At 45.6% G+C, this 22,479-nt stretch overlaps 1 protein-coding gene across 11 annotated transcripts in view; it reads right to left on the bottom strand.

Annotated features, from left to right (window-relative positions):
• The window catches only part of LDB1 (LIM domain binding 1), a 308,817-nt gene that overhangs the window by 26,121 nt on the left and 260,217 nt on the right, over positions 1 to 22,479 (bottom strand). For 8 of the 11 annotated variants that reach the window (XM_029610194.1, XM_029610190.1, XM_029610191.1 and 5 more), the window contains exon 3: positions 13,507 to 13,551. The exons of the other annotated variants lie outside the window; for them this stretch is intronic. In XM_029610194.1, the coding sequence (XP_029466054.1) occupies positions 13,507 to 13,551 (45 nt within the window). The remainder of the gene's footprint in view (positions 1 to 13,506; positions 13,552 to 22,479) is intronic. 11 annotated transcript variants of the gene reach the window in all.

The following is a 22,479-nucleotide window of genomic DNA, read 5'->3' as shown; positions in this document are numbered from 1 at the left end:
TCTGCTTCAACGGCAGGGGGAAAAGGGGAATTGGATTCGTTCAGCAACCAACGAGGGCCCCAATTTTTTTCGATATGGGGAAACAAGTATGGGGGTAACTTGCTGATTGGGTAGTTACTATCCTTAACCAATAAGACTGATACTTTCATGGAACTCAAACATTGTTCTCTACTTCAACGGCAAGGCATAACGGGGAATTGGATTCAAACAGCAACCAACGAGGGCCCTGACTTTTATGATCTGGGAAACTGATAAGCATGGGGTAACCTACATGGCAGAGCAGATACTACCATAAGCTTACTAGACAGACTGGATGGACCATCTGGTCCTTTTCTGCTATCATTTCTATGTTTCTTCAACTGAAGCAGGCCGCACATAAAACATACAACTATAGGCTGTACAGAGATGGGCATACAATCTATACCGTTATTTATTTATTTATTATTATATACTGACATTCGATCTGAGCTATCACATCTGTTTACATTCAGGTACTGTAGGTATTTCTCTATCCCCAGAGAGCTTACAATCTAAGTTTTGTACGTTGGTGATACGTACCAATTGCACTGAGATGAACTCCTAACGGAGTTGTTGTTAAGCCAGCTTCCAATAGGTAAAGGAGGTAGTCAAGCAGTTTTTGTGTAGGGCAGGAGAACAGATCTAAGGCCTTCTGTTCTACCACACGGAAAACCTCCTCCACTTCAGTCAATAGGATTTTCTAGTGGAAGGCTTTCTAGAAGCCACCAGGACTTGACACACATCATTTGAAAGATCAAGTGGCTACAGAATTAACCTCTTAACATCCAGGTTGTGAGCAACAAGGCCTGGAGGTTGGGATGCTACAGCCTGCCCTGATCTTGCATGATAAGATCTGGGGAAGTCCCCACACTGATCAGTCTACGGATGGATAACTCCAGTAGAGTGAAAACCATGCCTATCTCGGCCAATGGGGCTATGAGGATCATAGTCCCCCTGTCCTCGCAAAGCTTCAAGAGAGTCTTTGCTACTAAAGGAATTGGACAATATGCATACAGAAGATCCTTGCCCCACTGACAGGCTAGGACCGGAAGGCTCATCTGCATACTGCTCCCAGCATCCCCCAGGAGAGGCCTCAGAGGTCACAGCGAGTGATCCAGGTTTCAAACTCCATAGCCCCAGCTTCCAGAGGCATTTTGTGAAGACTCGTGGTGCAGATGCGAGGCCGAATGGAAGCACTCTGTACTGATAGTGCTTGGGGCCTACTAGAAACCTCAGGTATTTGCGATGAGATGGAATTATCGCGATATGAGTGTATGCGTCCTGGAGGTCTAGAGAGCAGAGCCAGTCTCCTCTTTGTAGAAGAGGAAGAAGAGAGCCCAAGGTTACCATTTTGAACTTCTCTCGCTGGAGGTACTTGTAGAGGGCACGTAGGTCCAGAATTGGACGAATGCCTCCCGATTTTTTGGGGATTAGAAAGTATCGGAAATAGAACCCTAGGCCGTGCTGAGAGTAGGGTACTGGTTCTATTGCCTTGGACTGGAGGAGGAGGGAGACCTCCTGTTCCACAAGGATGGAGTGATCAGATGTTCTCCATGTCAGTAGAGGTGGGGAGTCCAGTGGAATGGAGAGAAAGTTCAGATGATAACCCTGAGAAATTATCGCCAGGACCCACTGGTCTGAGGTGATGGAGTGCCACCTGTTGTTGAAATGGCACAATTGACCTCTCACTGGTATGTGGAGCAATGGAATCTGACTGATGCTCTCTATGCAGGAGTCAAAAACCGGAAGCAGGGCCTGGCTGAGGAGCTGCTTGCGGTTTTTGTTTTCGTGTCTGACAAGACTGGGCTTTTTGAAACAGTCTCGTAGAACGGGTTCTAGATGGTGGCGGGTAGGATTTTTTCGGGCGGAAGAATGACTTCTTAGAGTCCTTCTGGAAGGGTTGTTTTGAAGAGTACTCAGAAGGTATCAGAGAGAGAGAGCTGTCTTAAGGTCTCATGATGATCCCTGAGTTCTGCCACTGTTCGTTGGATCTGCTTGCAAACATTATCTCCTACACAAGGCAGGTTGGATAGTCTGTCTTGTACTTCAGGGCGAAGGTTGGAAGACTTGAGCCAGGCCCATCGTCTTGCCGAGATAGCAGCTGCAGATACCCTGGTAGCAGTGTCAAAGATTTATTTATTTATTTATTTAAGGCTTTTATATACCGACTTTCTTGATACAAATCAACTCGGTTTACATCGAACTAAGCAGTAACTATAACCAACCAATCAACAAGAGATATATTAAAAGGAGCATAAAGTTACATTATAACAAGGAAGCCTTAACTGGGAGTGGGAAAAAAAGAGAGGGAGAACAAGATAAAGTACTATATACAATGGAGTATGGGAGGGAGGCAAGGAGCCAACCTCATGATGACTTGTGAGCGTAAGATGTCGTAAGATGATCTGATCTCATGCTTGCCTGCCTCAAAACTCTTGTTTACTAGGGTGTGGAGCTGATCTTGAAATTGCTGAGGCAGGGAGTCTGTTAAGTTTTGTATCTGGTTAAATAAGACCCTATTATATTGGGTCATATAGAGCTGATAAGAGGCAATTCTAGAGATGAGCATTGCTCCCTGGAAGACACGGCGACCAATGGCATCTAGAAATTTCTGTTCCTTGCCTGGGGGAAAGTAAGTGTGAGGTTTTGATCTCCTTGCTCTTTTCTGGGCAGATTCTACAACCACAGATTGATGATCCAATTGAGGTTTGTGAAAGCCTGGAGCTGACTGGACGAGATAGGTGGTGTCAGCTTTCCTGTGGACTGGGGCCACAGAGCCAGGATGTTCCCAGTTCTTTTTGAGGAGATCCAGAAGAACCTGGTGGATAGGGATGGAGGTTATTTCCTTGGGAGCATCCAGGAATTGTAACAGCTCCATCATTTGATGCCTGTCATCTTTTTCAGTCTGCATTTGGAAGGGAACCAATTCAGACATCTCCTTCACAAAATTTATAAAGGAAAGGTCCTCTGGAGGAGAACGCTTTCTGCTTTCAGTAGGTGAAGGGGGTGAAGAATCATCAGTCCAGGTATCATAGGGATCAGCACTTGTTCCTCTAGGAGCTAGAGGACGGGGTGGTGGGATCCCTGAAGGTCCTGGTCTAGGCTCCAAAGGACTGAGTGGAGGCAATGATGAAGGCATAGAAGGCACCGGCGCAGGCATCGATGGATGGCTCCGTAGTGCCTACGGACGTATCGGCACCAATAGGTGGATTGGTGGCATCGAGGGATGTATCGGCATCGATGGCTGAGGCATCAGCAGAACTCCCGATGGAGGGATAAGAACATAAGAAATTGCCATGCTGGGTCAGACCAAGGGTCCATCAAGCCCAGCATCCTGTTTCCAACAGAGGCCAAACCAGGCCACAAGAACCTGGCAATTACCCAAACACCTAGAAGATCCCATGCTACTGATGCACTGATGCAATTAATAGCAGTGGCTATTCCCTAAGTAAACTTGATTAATAGCAGTTAATGGACTTCTCTTCCAAGAACTTATCCAAACCTTTTTTGAACCCAGCTATACTAACTGCACTAACCACATCCTCTGGCAACAAATTCCAGAGATTTATTGTGCGTTGGGTGAAAAAGAATTTTCTCCGATTAGTCTTAAATGTGCTACTTGCTAACTTCATGGAATGCCCCCTAGTCCTTCTATTATTCGAAAGCATAAATAACCAAGTCACAACTACTCGTTCAAGACCTCTCATGATCTTAAAGACCTCTATTATATCCCCCCTCAGCCGTCTCTTCTCCAAGCTGAAAAGCCCTAACCTCTTCAGCCTTTCCTCATAGGGGAGCTGTTCCATCCCTTTTATCATTTTGGTTGCCCTTCTCTGTACCTTCTCCATTGCAACTATATCTTTTTTGAGATACGGCGACCAGAACTGTACACAGTATTCAAGGTGTGGTCTCACCATGGAGCGATATAGAGGCATTATGACATTTTCCGTTTTATTAACCATTCCCTTCCTAATAATTCCTAACATTCTATTTGCTTTTTTGACTGCTGCAGCACACTGAGCCGACGATTTCAATGTATTATCTACTATGATGCCTAGATCTCTTTCTTGGGTGTTAACTCCTAATATGGAACCTAACATCGTGTAACTACAGCAAGGGATGCGGAAGGGTGTTTCTCCTCCCGATGACAAAGCAAGTGGGGAGGGCACCGGAGCCATCGGTGACCCGGGGTCCATCGGTGGAAAAGCGGCCATGAGCGCTTCCATTCTCGAGAGCAGTGGTGCCAATGCTGCTGGAATCGGGTTGGTGGTCTGTTCCGCAATCGGTACAGGTGTCAGTGCCGGAGGAACCTGGAATCGATGCATTGCCTTGTCGATGACCTCCTGAACCATCCGGTCCAGTTCTTCTCGGAGACCTGGAGCAAGCAGCCCTGGCTCCGGAACAGAAGAAGGAGGTAGAGGCATAGCCGGAGGGACCACCGTTAAAAGCAGAGTCATGGCTCCAGATACCCTGTTGGGTGAGGGTTGCCTCAGTGACCCGGTCGCCGAAAAGGTCTGTGCTTTTTCTGGACGGGGTTTTTTCGACGGTGGCTCAGACGATGGAGAGGTCGATGATTTCGCTCCCTCGATGGTCTGAGACTTTCGATGCCGGTGGCGATGTTTATCACTACAGTCCTCACGATCTTGAGGGGGAGTAGAGGGTGTTAAAGGCCGAGAAGTCGTTGATGCCAGACAGTCACCGGCCGAAGGTCGATGCTGGCGCGAAGTTGACGGTACCGGTTCTGATGACATCGATGCAATGCATGGCGTCTGGCTTTGAGCACGGAAGAGAAGTTCCATTTTCTCCATTCTAGCCTTGCGACCTTTTGGTGTCATTAGGGCACATTTGGTGCAGGTTAGGACATCGTGCTCACATCCGAGACACATTACACAGACTTTGTGAGGGTCTGTGATGGACATGGTGTGATTAAAGTCCGGGCACCGACGGAACCCCGACGCCATGGCCATGAAAAAATTGAGCCGCGGTATGGTCGATGGCCAGTAGGCCGCGAGGGCCAAATTGAGCCGCGGTATGGTCGATGGCCAGTAGGCCGCGAGGGCCAAACTCAATAGACGGAAAACGGATAAAACACTTACCGGAGTACCGCGGTTTGAAAAAGTTGAAGGAGAGACACCTGTGGGGTAAATTCATTTTTAGTAATTCCGTGAGGAAAATTCCTGTCAGGAATCTCTACAGAGCTCCTTAACCGCGTGGCTACTGCTGCGCGGAAAAAAGAAGACTGAAGGGGGACCCCTGCTGGCTGCAGGGTTAGTGCCATGCTGGGCATGCCCAGTAGGGGCCAGTCAAAGTTCTGGAAACTTTGACAGAAGTGTTCCGTGATTGGGCTCCATTCTGAGATGTCACCCATATGTGAGGACTACCATCCTGCTTGTCCTGTGAGAAATAGTGTATCTGGATTTCCAGAAAGCATTTGACAAAGTCCCTCAAGAGAGATTTCTTAAGAAATTAAAAAGTCAATGGATAGGGGGCTGTATTCTATTGTGGGTTGAGAACTGGTTAAAAGATAGAAAACAGAGATTAGGGCTAAATGATAAATTTTCCCAATGGAGAAAGGTGAATAGTGGAGTGCACCAGGGATCCGTTCTGGAACAATGCTTTTTAATATATTTATTACATCCAGGAAATGGGAACAATTGAGGTGATCAAATTTGCCAAGTGGCAAACAACTTATTCAAAGTTGTTAAATCACATGAAGACTTTGAGAAATTGCAAGACCACCTTGCAAAACTGGAAGACTGGGCATGCAAATGGCAAATGAAATTTATGGGGCGGATTTTCAGAGCCCTGCTCGCGTAAATCCGCCCAAAACCGGGCGGATTTACGCGAGCAGGGCCCTGCGCGCCGGTGAGCCTATTTTACATAGGCTCACCGGCGCGCGCAGAACCCCGGGACTCGCGTAAGTCCCGGGGTTTTCGGAGTGGGCGTGTCGGGAGGCGTGTCGGGGGGCGGGGCCGGAGCGCGCGGCGTTGCGGGGGCGTGTCGGCCGCATTTTGGGGGCGGGGACGGGGGCGTGGCTACGGCCCGGGGGCGTGGCCGCGCCCTCCGTACCCGCCCCCAGGTCGCGGCCCGGCGCGCAGGAGGCCCGCTGGCGCACGGGGATTTACGCCTCCCTCTGGGAGGCGTAAATCCCCCGACAAAGGTAGGATGGGGGTTTAGACAGGGCCGGGCGGGTGGGTTAGGTAGGGGAAGGGAGGGGAAGGTGAGGGGAGGGCAAAGGAAAGTTCCCTTCTAGGCCGCTCCGATTTCGGAGCGGCCTAGGAGGGAACGGGGGTAGGCTGCGCGGCTCGGCACGCGCAGGCTATACGAAATCGATAGCCTTGCGCGCGCCGATCCAGGATTTTAGCCGACACGCGCGACTACGCGCGTATCTACTAAAATCCAGCGTACTTTTGTTTGCGCCTGGAGCGCAAACAAAAGTAGGCTGTTCGCGCTCGTTTGAAAATCTACCCCTATGTGAACAAGTGCAAAGTGATGCACTTAGGGGCGGATTTTAAAAGGCGCGCGAATAGCCTACTTTTGTTTGCGCTCCAGGCGCAAACAAAAGTACGCTGGATTTTAGTAAATACGTGCGGAGCTGCGCGTATCCACTAAAATCCTGGATCGGCGCGCGCAAGGCTATGAATTTTGTATAGCCGGCGCGCGCCGAGCCGCGCAGCCTACCCCGTTTCCTCCAAGGCCGCTCCGAAATCGGAGCGGCCTCGGAGGGAACTTTCCTTTGCCCTCCCCTCACCTTCCCCTCCCTTCCCCTACCTAACCCACCCGCCCGGCCCTGTCTAAAACCCCCCCTTACCTTTGTCGGGGGATTTACGCCTCCCGGAGGGAGGCGTAAATCCCCGCGTGCCAGCGGGCCTCCTGTGCGCCGGGCCGCGACCTGGGGGCGGGTACGGAGGGCGCGGCCACGCCCCCGTACCCGCCCCCAAAACGCTGCCGACACGCCCCCGAAACGCCGCGACGACCGGGCCCGCCGCCGACACGCCCCCCTCCGAGAACCCCGGGACTTACGCGAGTCCCGGGGCTCTGCGCGCGCCGGGAGGCCTATGTAAAATAGGCTTCCCGGCGCGCAGGGCCCTGCTCGCGTAAATCCGCCCAAAACCGGGCGGATTTACGCGAGCAGGGCTCTGAAAATCCGCCCCTTAGGGAAGAGTAACTCAAGGTTGGTGGTTTTAAAAAATGTTCCACACACTGGGGTTTGTGAAAGTTGCACTTAAATTATAATTATACCTTTGGTGTGTTTGAATTTCTCTATTGTGCGCTCGTCGAGGATATAAATATTTAGGCCCTTAAGTCTCATTTTGCAGAGGTTTTGGTGCAGACTTGCCACTTTGGTAGCTCTGCTCTGGGCTGCATCTGTCTGGACTAGCTTGCAGAAATGGGGACAATGTTCCAGATGATGTCTCACCAATGACCTTGTACAGAGACATTATCACCTCCCTTTTTATCTTCTCCCTGTGTAACTCAACATTTCTCCTGCTCTGGCCTTTGCTTTGTCAAACTGTTTTACTATCTTGGTTGGCTCAAGATCTCTCTTGTTAGGAGCCGAGATTGTCATCACACCAGACATGTACTGCTCCCTTGGATCTTGTACCACAAATAGAGAATTATGCTTTTTAAAATGAATCTTGGCTGCCAAGCACTTGACAACTCCTCAAGCTTTTCTTAGATTGCGCCTCAGCTTGCCTGCTCCATCAAGAGCATCCACTATGTTGCAGATCTTACTATCATCTGCACAAAGACAAACTTTTTCTTACTAATACTCCTGCAAGAGCAATTGAGCAGAGTTGTCAGTGGAGCTGCCAGAACTCCAGAGAGCGCTTTAATCTTAATTAGGCTCACGGTGTCTCTTATGTGCTTCACCGTTGAATTAATTATTTTAACATATGGTTTTTCTGTCTCCATTTGCTCCAGTAGAATTTTATTTCTTTGTAATTATAGAATAGCAGCAACCTGGCATCACAGCATAGAATTTTCTAGCATAGCATTGGTTTCTTTTTAGCATTTGAACCACTAACTGTATGCGCTGCTTCTTTGCACCTTGTGTGTTTGCAATGAGCTCTCTGAATTTGTGGGGTATATAGGACTCTCTAGACTTGGTAGGGTCAGCCACTACAAAGACATTTATGGCTTGGTGTGTGTGTGTAAATCCCACAGAGGGGCTGAAATATTGGTAATAGATTGAGTTATTCTGAACTCTAGATGTGCTAGGAGAGGACTTGCTATGAATATCAGCACTATTTGTATCTATGTGAATCCTGTACTTGGATTGCTAGCATTGAATCCCATAGATTTCTACCTTGAAATGGCACATGTACAGTTGATAAATAATGTACAGAAGCAAACATTTTTTGATGCAAAAGAAGTTCTAGAAAAAGAAGCCATGATAGACAAGTTCAAGGGGTAGACTGTAGGAAAATAATTCAAGAAAGCATGGGGTTGACACAGACAGGCCAATGCAATATTTGTGTGCGTTAAACGGGCGCTCATGATTGAGCGCCTGCTCTCTTAACGCGCTCCGATCCACCTCTCCTGGGAGCCCGATTTAATATTTAAATGGGCTGCCGCTGTAAAAAGGAGGCACTAGGAAAACTGTGCATCTCTAGTGCCTCCTCAGCATCGAGTACCCAGGACGGGTGGCCATCAGTGCAGGTTAGGAAAATGGATGCTCAGTTTTATGACTGTCCATTTTCCTAACCTGTGCACAGTCACAGGTTAGGAAAATGGACGCTCGTTAATTGAGCGCCTGTTTTCCTAACCTGACCGCCGATATTTTTTTTCCTGGTTCTCCTTTTTTCTGTTTCTCAGACTTAATATTGCCACGATATTAAGACTGAGGAACTACAGAAAAGCAGTATTTTCTGCTTTTCTGTTAATTCTTGAGAAGCTCCAAAAGTTAATGCCTGCTCCAGGGCAGGTGTTAATTTTTGAGAGTAAAAATGTACATGTTGGGCGTGCATTTTTTTTTTTTGTACATGGGGGGGCTAATAGCTAATAGCATTCATCACATGTAAATTCATGTTGGTGAGGCTATTAGCTATGCACTGGTTTGGATGCGCTAATCCCCTTATTGCATGAGGGGTTTGGACGCGTGTCCAAGCACATGTAAAACTGTGCGCTCGGCCAAGCGCACTATATTGCATCGGCCTGAGAGGATTTTTACAAGTGAAGAAATGAAAGGAAATGCAAAGAACAATCAACTGAAGCCTGTGCTATTGCACTACAAGTAAACTGAATGGATTAGATAAGCCTTATTGTCCTTATCAGCTGTCATTCTCTCTCTATATATATTGGCTGCTCTCCTTTGGATTACATTTATTTCCTATTACATCTGGAATTAGTCCCATATAAGAACTATTTTATATCTGAGAAGAATTCACACACACACATATACACAACACTGCTTATATGCAAAGATGCAGCTAAGAGTCAGAAATTGTGAGCACAGAGCATAGTTTTTACATGTGGGATTACACTTCTCTGGACTAGTAAATGCACTATGCACTGCTTAGTAGTATAAGGAGTAGTACTTGCATGAAAAAAGCGTTATCCACTGAGAAGCAGAATGCAGCTAATAGCACAAGTCATGGGAAAGGAAAGATCCATTATGAAGGTGTTGTAATATAAGAGAATAAGTCCCTAAGGCTGCATACTAAATGTTACTATGTTCTGCACCAACTCAGTATTTTGTAATGAGTGGACATGCTTAGGAAGCAGAAAGAGCTGTCGGCTCCAACTCCTCAGATAAGGAAACTCGGGAAGTACATAAAAAAGCCACAAATGAAGCACAACTTCCTAAAATTATAGATTTGCTACAAAAAATGTTTATGCAGATAAGTAGCATTCTTAATAATAATCTTTCAAGTGTATTAACAAAACAGTCCAATGCTGCTCAAGATGGTGCAGAGTAATCATCAAAAAGGTCAGGGTGGATATTTCAAGCCTCACAACAAACATTTATTCACTCACCTTCAACAGCAGGAAAAAACCCCCAAAAAAACAAAACACTTGAGTGATAAATGACATCTGACTGAAACCCAACCTCCTCTCTTTTTCCCAGCACCATAACAAAAGAGAAAATAAATACGCATAAGATTGACTGTCACCAACTTGTGTCTTGGTTTGGGTCTCTAAACCTTGACTTACATATTTTATTCACAGTAATCAAGCATTAATTGTCATATTCTCTATTCACCACTAGAGGGAAGCATATACCTTACTGCAGTGGTTCTCAACCTTTTTTCTGTCGGGACACACCTGATAGCTCTCACATGCTTGACACACTGAACACATCACTGTCACAAGGCTAAATGTAAATATACACTTTGCATCCACAGGAACCCCACCCATCAGCCATGGGTATAAAGCAGAACTAGAACATTCCCTGTACAACTCACCATACAAAAAATATATTCTGGTGTTATCTCAATAACAGCAACACAAACTCCTTCTACTACCATGCACAACAGCCCTAAGACAGCAGTTCACCAGCAATACACCTATTGAGAAAACGCAACAAATAAAGTGAGGTATTTTACTAGCCTACATGCTAGTTAAATACCTCACCTCGGTCACACACACACAAAATCAACCTTCACCAAGTACAGAAAGACCACAAATTATAAATATGGACACAGAAACTGGAATGGAAACCCAAAAAAGTCACTCTGCATGCAGTACAAAACTGGAGAAATGGAAACAGAAATAAAATACCTAACATAGTACCAGGATCTGCAATAATGCTCCCAAACTACTCCACACAAAGTTACACCTACATTATGGCATGCACTGAAATGGAACAACCCTACCTATAAAAAGGCAACACTACAAATATTAAACCAGGCCCTAAACACCAATACACCTCCAATTAAGGAAACAGAAAAAGCCAAGCTGCTATAGATCCTCACATGGTTTTATAGTTGTAAAACTATATGAATAAACATTTTAAAAGAGCGGATGAACAGAACATCTAACAATTAAAACATTAAAAACTCTTAAATATTAAAAATTCTCCCAACACCAATAAAAAATTTCAAAACAGCATACACATTACATAATACCCAATAATTAAAATGACAGTCAATCAAGAAAAATGGTCTTCCAGCCATTGTTTTAAAACCACTTCAGATGGTGCAGAATTCTGCAGCTAGGCTCCTCACCAATACCAAAAGGAGGGAACACATCTCCCGCACTCTTCAAATACTACATTGGCTTCCAGTCAAATCTAGGATCCTATTCAAGGTACTCTCGATTATCCATAAAGTTATCCACAACCTCACTTTCCTCAACACCTCTACTCTTCTAAAACCTTATACCTCCTCCAGACCTATTAGGAGTGCCTACCAAGACACACTATTCGCTCCCCAAGCCAAAACTTCTATCAGAAAACGCGCCATCTCGACAGCTGGCCCACACCACTGGAACACGCTTCCACACGATCTAAGACGAGAATCTTGCCTGACTGTCTTCAAAAAGAGACTAAAAACATGGCTATTTAGCCAAGCCTTTCAGGACAATTAACTTATCTTCCATTCAATATTGCTCTCTACTAGCTTTTCTTTAGCCTATCCCTCTCACCGCCTCTTACATCCTCCACTTTCCACATCAGTTTCTTTATTCATTTTACCTTACTCTCATCCCTTTAAGATGAGTATCTCAATTCCTCTGATTCTTGGATGTGCTTGTCTGATATGTATAAATAATTTCCACTGATCTTAAAAGGCAATGTTCAGATCAGAATGTTACATCTCTTTTTCCTGTTAAAATTGTTGAATTCGCTAACTTGTTTTACTGTATCGCTTTAAGGCAAAATTGAAGTTAAATGTAAACCGGTATGATTTGTATCTCTACAAGAATGTCGGTATAGAAAAAAATAGAAATAAATAAAAATGAACTTAAAAAGCCACCTCCTACTCCTTTCCCTGGCAGGCCACACCAGAAGCAGCAGCAGCTGCTGAAGCTGTCCTCATGGTCCTCTTCCTTAGGGACCACAACCACTCTCTGTCTCTCTCTCTCTCTCAATCACACACATGTTCTCTCGCTCACACAGAGAGGCTTTCAATCACACATGCTTTATCTCTCTCACACACACACACAGACACACAAGCACCCTCCCTGTTTCAAGTACACACCACATACACAGGCCCCCAGCTGAACAACTCAGCCTTTGGCCCCTGCTGACCCGGTCTCCAACAGCAGCAGTGCTCCGATCTCCGGGCCCTTTCTGCGGCGGCAGCCAGCGCTCCAAACTTCAGCCCTCGCCTGCTCGGTCTCTGGTGGTGGCAGCGTTCCAGTCTTCGGCCCCGCTGGCCTGCTCTTCGGCAGCGGCAGCACTCCAATCTTCGGTCCCCGCCGGCTGCTTTATTCAACAAGGCAGTGATTCTCAACTGGTGTATCATGACGCCACCGGTGTGTTGTCAAGCACTTGAAACCGAAGCCCGTATCCCCAGGATTTCCAAAAGCAAGCCACTGCCAGCTGAGCCAATCAAGAGGAGAGCGTTTTGTGTGTCTACCACAATTCCTTATAGCAGTGTGTTCGAGGTAAGGCTTGGGGAGGGTGGGGGGGCAGTTGCAGATCCCGTGGCCCCTTAGGGCGGTCCCTGATTGATCCACTGCCACTGGGAATAGAACACTCTGCTCATGCTCCATCCACAGAAGAAGGTGGTGGTACTGGCAGGGGACTGCCATTGCTCCATCCAGTAGTTAGCTGTAGTGGAAAAGGAGAGGCAGACCATGGAAGCAAAGGGCATGGCTCCCAGCTCAGCCTGGCCCTGCAGTGAATCGAAGAGGAGGATAGGCAGATTGCTGTGCTACAAAGGCTGAACCTCTACCTCTTTCCCGAAGCTGTAGCACACAGAGTTAAGGAGCAGCCAGGTCCCGATGGACACAGAAACTGGAAGGCCCCCATCCTTCCCATGCCAGAGGAGCAGGAAACAGGCATAGCCAATAGCAGGAAGAACACAGCAGGGGGGGCGGGGAGAGGTTGACCCCATCGAAGCCAGCAGCAGTATGAGTACTGCAGAGGGAGGATGCACAGAGCTGCAGACTGAATGCACTTTTCAGCAGCTTAGCTGTTGGCAAGGGGAGCCAGAGGTAGTGTAATTTGAGAGGGGGGCTGGAAGTGGAAGGATCAGGGAACAGATAAAGAACAGCAGTAGCAGTGGAAACTATACACACACACACATACATATACACCTACACTGGCTGAAGAACAGAACAGAAGGAGGGTCAGAGGTGGTGGTGACGTTGCAAGGAGCACCCCTCCCCCTTCTCAGGTCAGCCACAACATTGAATTCCCCTCCCCAATCCAGCTCTGTTCCAGCCTCAGTGAATCCAAAGTGTCCCCTGTTTAAAAAACTGCCTTATAGCAAAGTTATGAGGTTTTAATACCAACATGGGAGAAGTTCAAGCATCTATCAGATGGTACACTATAAGATGAATTGTTGCAAAGCCAACAGGTTTAACACAGACACTCACCCTATTCCAGGCTCCAGATATGTTGGGGGGTACATCGGGGTTGGACTGTAGGAAGAAAAAAAAAAAAAAAAGGTAAAATCATTGCCTGTTCTCCACTCCCCGCATAGTTCAAAACATCTTGTGAACTTGTGTGCCGACATAAGCAAAAGCAGCAGATTGCTTTCACAATGAGAAGTCTCTTTTAGGTCACCTGACCAAGTGCCCGACTAATGCTGATCTGCATCTCGGCCCATAGGGCAATTTTCATAAATGCTATGGTTTATGAGATAGTGATTCAAAACAATTAGGGGACTTGAAGCTGGACTCAATCAGGGACAGAAGAATGAACAGGGGGCAGGAAAAGCTTTTCTGGTTGGGAGGAAGGGCCTCCCCCAAAACAACCTCTGCTCCTGTTCCCCAAGCTGCCTAGATACTGATGCTGTGTGAGGTAGGAATGTGATCAGGCCATGGGCCTGGTGGTCCACTGCCTAGGAGAGAGAGTATTTTATTTGCATGGGAGCAAAATATTCAGCTACAAAGTCAACGTAATGACCTAAGATGTTAGCAAAGAGTAACCTAACCTTCCACATATTCCCAGGTAGCTGCCTGCTAGGGCTGCCCAAATTGAAAGATTTTCAGGATGAACAAACATTTAACCAGAAGTATGCCACAATGTATGGGTAGAAGACAAGTAATTTGCTTCAAGATGGATCATGGAAACTGAAGCATCCTCTTCTGCAAGGCACGAGGCACACTCGTACATACTAACGTACTGTATGAAGCAAACAGAAAGGTAAGTAATGGATAGATTTCTCAAGAGAGATTCATGGGTGGGATAAGAATACATTCTGCCCCTCTAAACAGACTATAATTTGAGTTCTGGTAGCCATATTGGGCTTAAGAGTTTTTATAGGTTGCGATATCTTATTAATAATAATTTTTTAATTTATATTCCACCTTTTGTGACACTTCAGGTGTGTAGGTATGTTAAAAACAAACAAAAAAAATGTCTTAGCATATGAGCTTTGGATACCTATCACTGTTTACAGGCCTCTTCAGATGAGGCCTCATATGCTACTTTATTTTCTTTCATTAGTCTGCTGGGATGCCTTCATTTGTGTTTTACCAGCACGGGTGTCTAGGGGGTGGGGAGGTGCATAAGTCTGGAAACTCTTTTGTTAAACGTAATGATGATACTAATGGACTCCAGAGAGCACATATTTTATTTTTGCTGTTTTTGAATGTTGTGTCCTGATACCAGTTCAATAAAATATTTGAATTAAAAAAGGGTATCACAACCTACAAAGACTCCTCTAAACAGACAATATACTTTTCTATGAAAAACCATACAAAGCATCAATTTTTCGATATGCATAATTTGTGTGATTGGGTAAGCACACAACAGAATATGAAATAAAAATGGCCACAAGGTACATGAAATAAAGAATTTACATCATCCTCCTGCATTAAGGGAAGTTGAGTGATTTCCTCAGAGTCACAAAGTACCGTATTTTTCGCTCCATAAGACGCACCTGACCATAAGACGCACCTAGGATTCAGAGGGGGAAAATTTAAAAAAAAAAAAATTGTGCTAAACCGGCTCTGCGTCTGGGCGTCTTATGGAGCAAATTTGGGAGTGCATAGTTTTTTTTTTTTCTCCCCATTTTGTTTTCGGGTCTGGGGAGGGCCATTTCGGTCCACTCCCCAGATCAGAAAATTTTTCTTTCTGTGGGAACCCCCAAAACCCCCCCCCCCATCCCAACCCTTTAAATTAACACCCCGCCCCCCCCGACTCCCCCAAGACCTGCCGACTTAATTTCCTGCAACCACCCCCCCCTCCTGACCCCCCCCAGACCTGACAAATTAATTTCCCGCAACCCCCCACCCTCCTGACCCCCCCAAGACCTGCCAAACGTCCCTGGTGGTCCAGCGGGGGTCCGGGAACGATCTCCTGGGCGTGAGCCGTGGGCTGCCAGTAAACAAAATGGCGCCGACGGCCCTATGCCCTCACTATGTCACTGAGACCGACCGCTGCTATTGGTCGGTCTCAGTGACATAGTGAGGGCATAGGGCCGTCGGCGCCATTTTGTTTACTGGCAGCCGACGGCCCTATGCCCTCACTATGTCACTGAGACCGATCGCTGCTATTGGTCGGTCTCAGTGACATAGTGAGGGCATAGGGCCGTCGGCTGCCAGTAAACAAAATGGCGCCGACGGCCCTATGCCCTCACTATGTCACTGAGACCGACCAATAGCAGCGGTCGGTCTCAGTGACATAGTGAGGGCATAGGGCCGTCGGCGCCATTTTGTTTACTGGCAGCCCACGGCTCACGCCCAGGAGATCGTTCCCGGACCCCCGCTGGACCACCAGGGACGTTTGGCAGGTCTTGGGGGGGTCAGGAGGGTGGGGGGTTGCAGGAAATTAATTTGTCAGGTCTTGGGGGGGGGGGGGGGGTCGGGTTGTAGGAAATTAAGTCGGCAGGGTCTTGGGGGAGTCGGGGGGGCGGGGTGTTTGTTAGATTTTTGTTTGTTTTTTTTTTTATATTCGCTCCATAAGACGCACATACATTTTCCCCCCACCTTTGGGGGAAAAAAGTGCGTCTTATGGAGCGAAAAATACGGTAATGAAGGCAGGATCAGAACTGGCCAGGCGTCAAGGATTCAGAACTCTGTGCTCCAATGACAGGCTAAACCATCAGCCCCTCATTTTCAGCCTTCACAACACTATTGCTTTTGCATTAAAACCACTGGTTCCAGTTAGACTGTTTGGAATATTACACATGCTTATTTCTCAGCTCAGTTGCTTCCTCTTTTGAGTCTTATCCCAAGATCTCCTCTTTTTTGCCAAGACTTTTGAGGCCAATATTCAATGCCATTTAGCCAGATAGTGCAAGTAATCTGGCTAAATAGCAAGTTTTGAATATCCCCTTACTTATCCCCTTACTTATCCTGAGCAGGGACAAGGTAACCGAATAACTTATTCAGCTAACAATAATATTTGGAGTTAGCCGAATAAGTTGTTCAGCTATTTCTAAGTGTACCTGAGAGCAGGTCTAAAGACACCTGAGAATACATTCCTAGATAACTTTAGCTTAACTGGCTATGTTCTAAAGAACACACTCGGTTAAGTAGCAATAGTCAGATATTAAAAACAAAACAACTTTGGTGCACAGGTCTGGTGACCCAAATCTATGTGCCTCTCATTCAAAGAAGGTGCCTACCAGCCTGAGACCCCTTCACCCCAAACCCCTTCGGGCATTAAAAAAAAAAATCTGAGCTCTTCCCCAGTACTATAAAATTGTAAGATCTTCATCAGCCCAGTTTGCGGGAGCAGCCTACTGCAAACTGGGCCTAGTGTTTCTAGGTGAGCTACACTAACACGTAAGCTACCAGTGTTGCTGTTCACACGATCCGGGCTGAATATTTTAGTTTTAAGGTACTGAAGGGTGGGAGGGGTAGGGTTGGGGGGAGAGAATGGGACCATTTTATAAGACAAACAGGATCTGGGAAAGGGTGTGAAGTTATCCATGAACACAAGGCATGATAAACTTTACACCTAAGCGGTGATTTTCAAAAGACAGTTGGGTGAAATATTATTCGGATAAAAAAAAATAGTTGGATAACTAATTGGGGATACTTAGTAGCACGTTTATCCTGCTTAATATCCTGGATAACTAAATTTACCTGGATAAGTTATCCAGTATATTTTTGAATACAGGCCTTTGAATTTATATTATGCTAAAATAAAATAAGTGTGCACTTTCTATTACAACCATATAAATCTCTTTCCCCAAGTTATGTTTTCAGCTGTTCGCGTGTGAGCTTTGTATGACTGATGAGGGGATCTGCTAGGGAAAAGCACAACCACAAACTGATTTACTTGACTTTGGAATAATGTGAGTAACTAAGTAAAAGGATTTTAGAGTGCTGATCCAGCAGTTCAAGTTGCAAATGCTAAACACTGCCATGCAGAAGGTCCCCAGTTCCATCTTGAAAACGGGTCTTCTACTTCCCAGCTTGGCTGGGACTGGGAGTGCTGTGGAGTGGGGAGGGAGTCATGGTCACTGCTTAAGTGTGACATTGGAGGCCAGATTCAGGGTCCATAATTGCAGGGTTCCAGCCCAGGACTATCACTGCAATGACCAGACTAGGTATGTTGGGGGCAGAGGGAAGGGGAGAGGAGATATTGAATAAGAGAAAAATCCTTGGGGGGAGGTTTGCAAATGAAGGCTCATAGTAACAGATCCAGTTCCATTAGAACCAGGACTGTGAAGTACAAAGGAGCAGGAGAAAACTACTGGGTCAAAATTTAAAAAAAGACCTTACAAAAAGGTTTTCAGCACATGCTAATGCGACCAGAGGAATGAAAGGACAAATCATCAGAATTAGAAAGGAAACCCTACTTAGTTTTCTTTTTGAATTTAAAGCTAAGATGCACAAGTTTAGTCTTGTGGATTCACAAACAGGACCTGGTTTACAGGATATCTACCTTGAATATTCATCATATGCATTGGTATGGAAAAACATGCTTGCTTCAATTGTTTGGATTTTTTTTTTCTTTTTTAGATTTAAATTTCTAAATCCAAGGTCAAGGTGAGTTAACTCTTAGGTACAGCTGGTAGGTCTCTGCCCCAGAGGATTTACAATCTAAGGGGTTGATTTACTATTCTTTTCCCATTTTTGTGTCTATAGGAAAATACTAAGCAATGAGGGGAGAAGTGACTTTCCCAAGGTTGCCAGCAACATCAGTGGAAGAAGTGGGATTCAAACCTTGACCTCCCTTGTTCTCTTAACTATTAGGCTACTCCTCCACTGCTAGCGAGAACTGGCAAACACTTCCTGCTACCGAGAGGAAGTGGCAGAGTGGAGAGCACCTCCCATCTCCGACAAGGGGCAGGAAGACCGCCAGGGATACCGAACCGCAATACCTTCCAACACCCCTGCTGAGGAGAGGTAGGTGCAGCACCATAAACCGCCCCCTCTGCTTCTCCCCTCCCAGAGGAGAACGGCAGCACAAATGTCCTGGACCCTAGAAAGACAAGGAAAGGAGAGAAGGAAGAGAGATCAGAGCGAGGGCTCCAACAAGAGAGCACTGCACCTAAGTGGGGTGGAGCGTGGGGGGAAAAATGGCAGGAGGTTACATGGGATACAGAGTGCGCGCTCTCTAGGGAAGACATGGATTCACTGTGTACTCCCACTACATCCTCTCACAAAAAGCAAATCACTGCAGGAAGTGGGACGAGACGTGCATTTCACCTCAGAGGTTACGTCTTGGAGAAACATTTCAAACCCTTTACTTGTATATATTTGGTCTAAAAATCATAAACCCAGATTACGGTAATTTGTAACTTGCTTACCCTAAATTGGAAACCTGTTTGTAGCTTTCCAGGTTCAAAGCTACGCAGTTCTAATTTAGAACAATTATACTAAAAGTTGTTTATTAAAAAATGTTTTTTAATAATTCAGCTGATAATGTTATTTCTAATCATAGGAGGGCACAGAAAATAAGCTACAGCAAGCCATTGTCTCCTGCTACATTAGCTTTTCCAGTGATTTACATCTTCACACTTCAGGTTATACCAAGTGACATAAGACACACAGCTGTCTCTCAACCTGTCCTCGCTCCTGTCTCAAAGAACAAAACCTACAGAGGAGGCACTTGAATAAGACTGGGTAAAAGAGGCCCCCGAGGAGCGGGTACCCCGTTAGCAACCCCGTTAGCAACCCCGAAGAGTAGAAGAGTTCCAGATAACGCTGGAGTGGCAGAGCAGCTTCAGTACGGAGAGCGAATCCCATTCGTAGGGATTCTGCTGGTAACTCGATGAGCTAGCAAATACCGTAGGCTTAAATATCCGGGCTGTGTGACGTCATATCAAGGGGACGCCCCTGAGGTTCGTGCCAACGTGGAAATAAAGATGAGGGCGGCGTGCATTCGCGCACCCTAAGGTACCTTGGAGGAGCGTGGCGGGAGGCAGCACCAAACCCGGTCCGGGGACACCGGAGAGGACGGCAAACAGACGCCGCAGCAGCCAGCAGTGAGGTGAGCGGGAGGAGCCGCAAGTAGTGAGAGGTAGGTGGGGTGAAGCCGAAGACCGACTGTCCAAACAATTAAAGGGCCCAGACAACAGATTCACAAAGGGAAGAGTCCATCAGACAAACATGATTTAATTTTTTTATGATGCCATAAAAGCGATAGATCAAAGAAGTGTAGTGGATATCGCCTGTCTGGACTTCAGTAAGTCTTCTGACACTGCTCCACACAGAAGAGTGGTAATCAAACTAGCCAGTATACAAGAATGAAAACACATCGCTAACTGGGCAAGGAATTGGTTATGCAATAGAACAGGGAGCATGATGGTCAATAGAATCCATTTTGATAAAGGAGAAATGATCAGTGGGGGTACCTTAGGACTTGTGCCATAGTCACTTCTTTTCAGTATCTTTAACAACATTGCAGAGGGACACAGAGGAAAAATATACTTGTCTGCAGGAGATATAAAAATATACAACAAGGCTGACATCATTGAAGGTGCAGAAAAAAAATGAGAGACTGGAAAACAATTGAAACAAATAACAAGCTGTGCAAAAAAAAAAAAAAAAAAAAAAGCGTTTAAGAAAGCATCTTTTACAGGAAAAGAGATCCAGGACCAATGATCTACAATGAAGCCAGGCAGGCACTGTTGTCTAAGATAAATGGCAATAATGCATCTAGGGTGCAAAAATCTTTTAATAACTTATCAGTTAGAAGAACAAGAACTGGCAACCTATAAATACAAGAGAGACCTAGGAGTAAGCACCTCAGATAATCTTGAGATAAAGCAACAGGGAAGGCTATGTTTGGGTACATAAACAGATGCATCATTAGAAGGATGCCCTTGTGTAGGTAATAGTGAGACCCAAACATGAATAGTGTGTTCAGTTCTGAAAACCATACTTTTGTAAAGACAATGAGAGAATGGAAGCAATATCTTACATAGAATGGAAGCAATTATCTTACATAGAGAGAGGCTTAAGATACTCAAAACTTACTCACTGGAAAAGAAGTGAAAGGAAGGCTATGACAAACATTCAAATATTTAGTTATACTTTAATAAAAGTAGAGGAAAAAACAATATTACATAGAAAAATAATTTCAAAGATAAGGGAAGGCAGGGGTGATAATATGACAGAACAGTAGTGGGCAAATTATGGCCCGGCGGCAAAAAACAGCAAATTGGTACCTTCTTTCCGGTCTGCTTACCTGACCCAGATACTGCATTATATCTGGCCCGCTGACACCAAGGTAGGAGAAGATGATGATAACTAGCGATTCTCTTCAGCAGCAGAGGCAGTAAGCACACATTCAAAATGTCTGGGCTTCCCCAAAGGGGCACACCCAGCACTTGCCCAATCCTGCATATACAAAGGGACCAGATATCTGCTGGAGCAGCTCTCTGCCTCACACAACCCCACCCTCATGATCTTTGCCCAATCACGTTAAGAGTGGAAGTGAGTAGGCAATAGCGGGAAAGATGATGAAAGCCTTCTGAGGCTCTGGCAGGGCACCAGGATCCCTGTATGGGGTGGGGGATGGATTCCCTGTTTTGGATGAAATAATTGTGGCCCTTTGGGAAGTGGTCTGTGCAGCAGCTGCTCTAGCGCTGCCAGGGATGGTTGGAGCTCCTTTGCTCTCCAACTCTGTACAGTAGCCCGAGTAAAAAAAACCTCTCTCCAATGACCAGAAGAAAAGAGACTTTTCCTGCTTTATGCTGGAGGAAAGCTTAAAAAAAAAAAGTGTTAAAGATTTTGGTTGGAAAATGACTGTCTGTGCTAGTTTGTGAGGGGAACAAAAAAAAGCACCTAATCTAAACATTTGTATTTAATTTCAGTGCATAAATAATTTTGTTGACGAAAACAGCAGCAACAGTGAGGATAGGCATATCACTGGGTAAGATAGGGAGGATGTGAGATTTCAGAAGGAGGAAATGGGTGTGGAGGGAGGAAAGCAAATTGAAGCAGAGGGAGTTGGAGGGTGGAGGTAGAAGGCAGACCCAGCATGCTAATGCTCAGGCTGGATTATGAGGGATCCAGACTGGGGACTAATCTGTTGTGGGAAGGATAAAGAGGATGTAGACAAGAGACACTGGCCTCGTTTAAAAAATAAATAAATAAAAAGTTTGCCCACCCCTGCGTTAAGAGGAAGGAAAACTTGGTGGAAACATGAAAAAAAAAATATATATATATTTCTTTACTGACAGGGTGGAAGATGCCTAGAATAATCTAAGTAGAAGTAAGGGTCAAACAAAATGAAAGTAGTACATTTTTATTGGACTAAATCAATACATCTGCGATGTCTTCCAGTGAGTACGCTCAGCAACCACAATAATTGGAAATAACTAAGAAACAGAAATAGTGGGAAACCAGTACTGTGAGAAAGGATTGAGAGGCTGGGTAAAAACATGGTGTACAAAACCCGGGTGTTGATTTAAAATTGGGATAAATGAGCATGCAAATTCCCCTAACAGGACAAAAGAGAGAGGAGAATAAAACAGATTTGAATAAGCAGTGATAATTAGAAAAATAAGAAAAGCTTATAAATTAGGCTGCACAATAATGAGAGAGTTACCCCAATACTGATTTTGGTAAATGTCTCGTTGGGATACATTAGAGAGGAAAGGCTTCTAGACGCCATAAATGACCGCTTCATGAAGCAGCTAATCTTGGAACCAATGCGCAGGGAGGACTACTCTAGATCCACTCCTTACTGTGAAGCAGGATCTGGGGCAAGAGGTAACAGTTGTGGGGTCACTTGGCAATAGTTATTTTAACATAATCCAATGTAAAATTCACTGAAGGGAGGACATTAAGGAAAACTACTACAGTAGCATATAACTTTAAAAAGGGAGACTATGATAAAATGAGGAAATGAATAACCGGGCAGCCCGGACACCCATGGTTCTAGTCCCAACCCCACCTATCTTGGCTAGATGCCACATTACACACTCAAGGAAAACA

Source organism: Rhinatrema bivittatum, chromosome 7 (genome assembly GCF_901001135.1).
Source record: "Rhinatrema bivittatum chromosome 7, aRhiBiv1.1, whole genome shotgun sequence".
Lineage (NCBI taxonomy): Eukaryota > Metazoa > Chordata > Amphibia > Gymnophiona > Rhinatrematidae > Rhinatrema > Rhinatrema bivittatum.
This window is presented reverse-complemented; position numbering and strand designations above follow the sequence as displayed.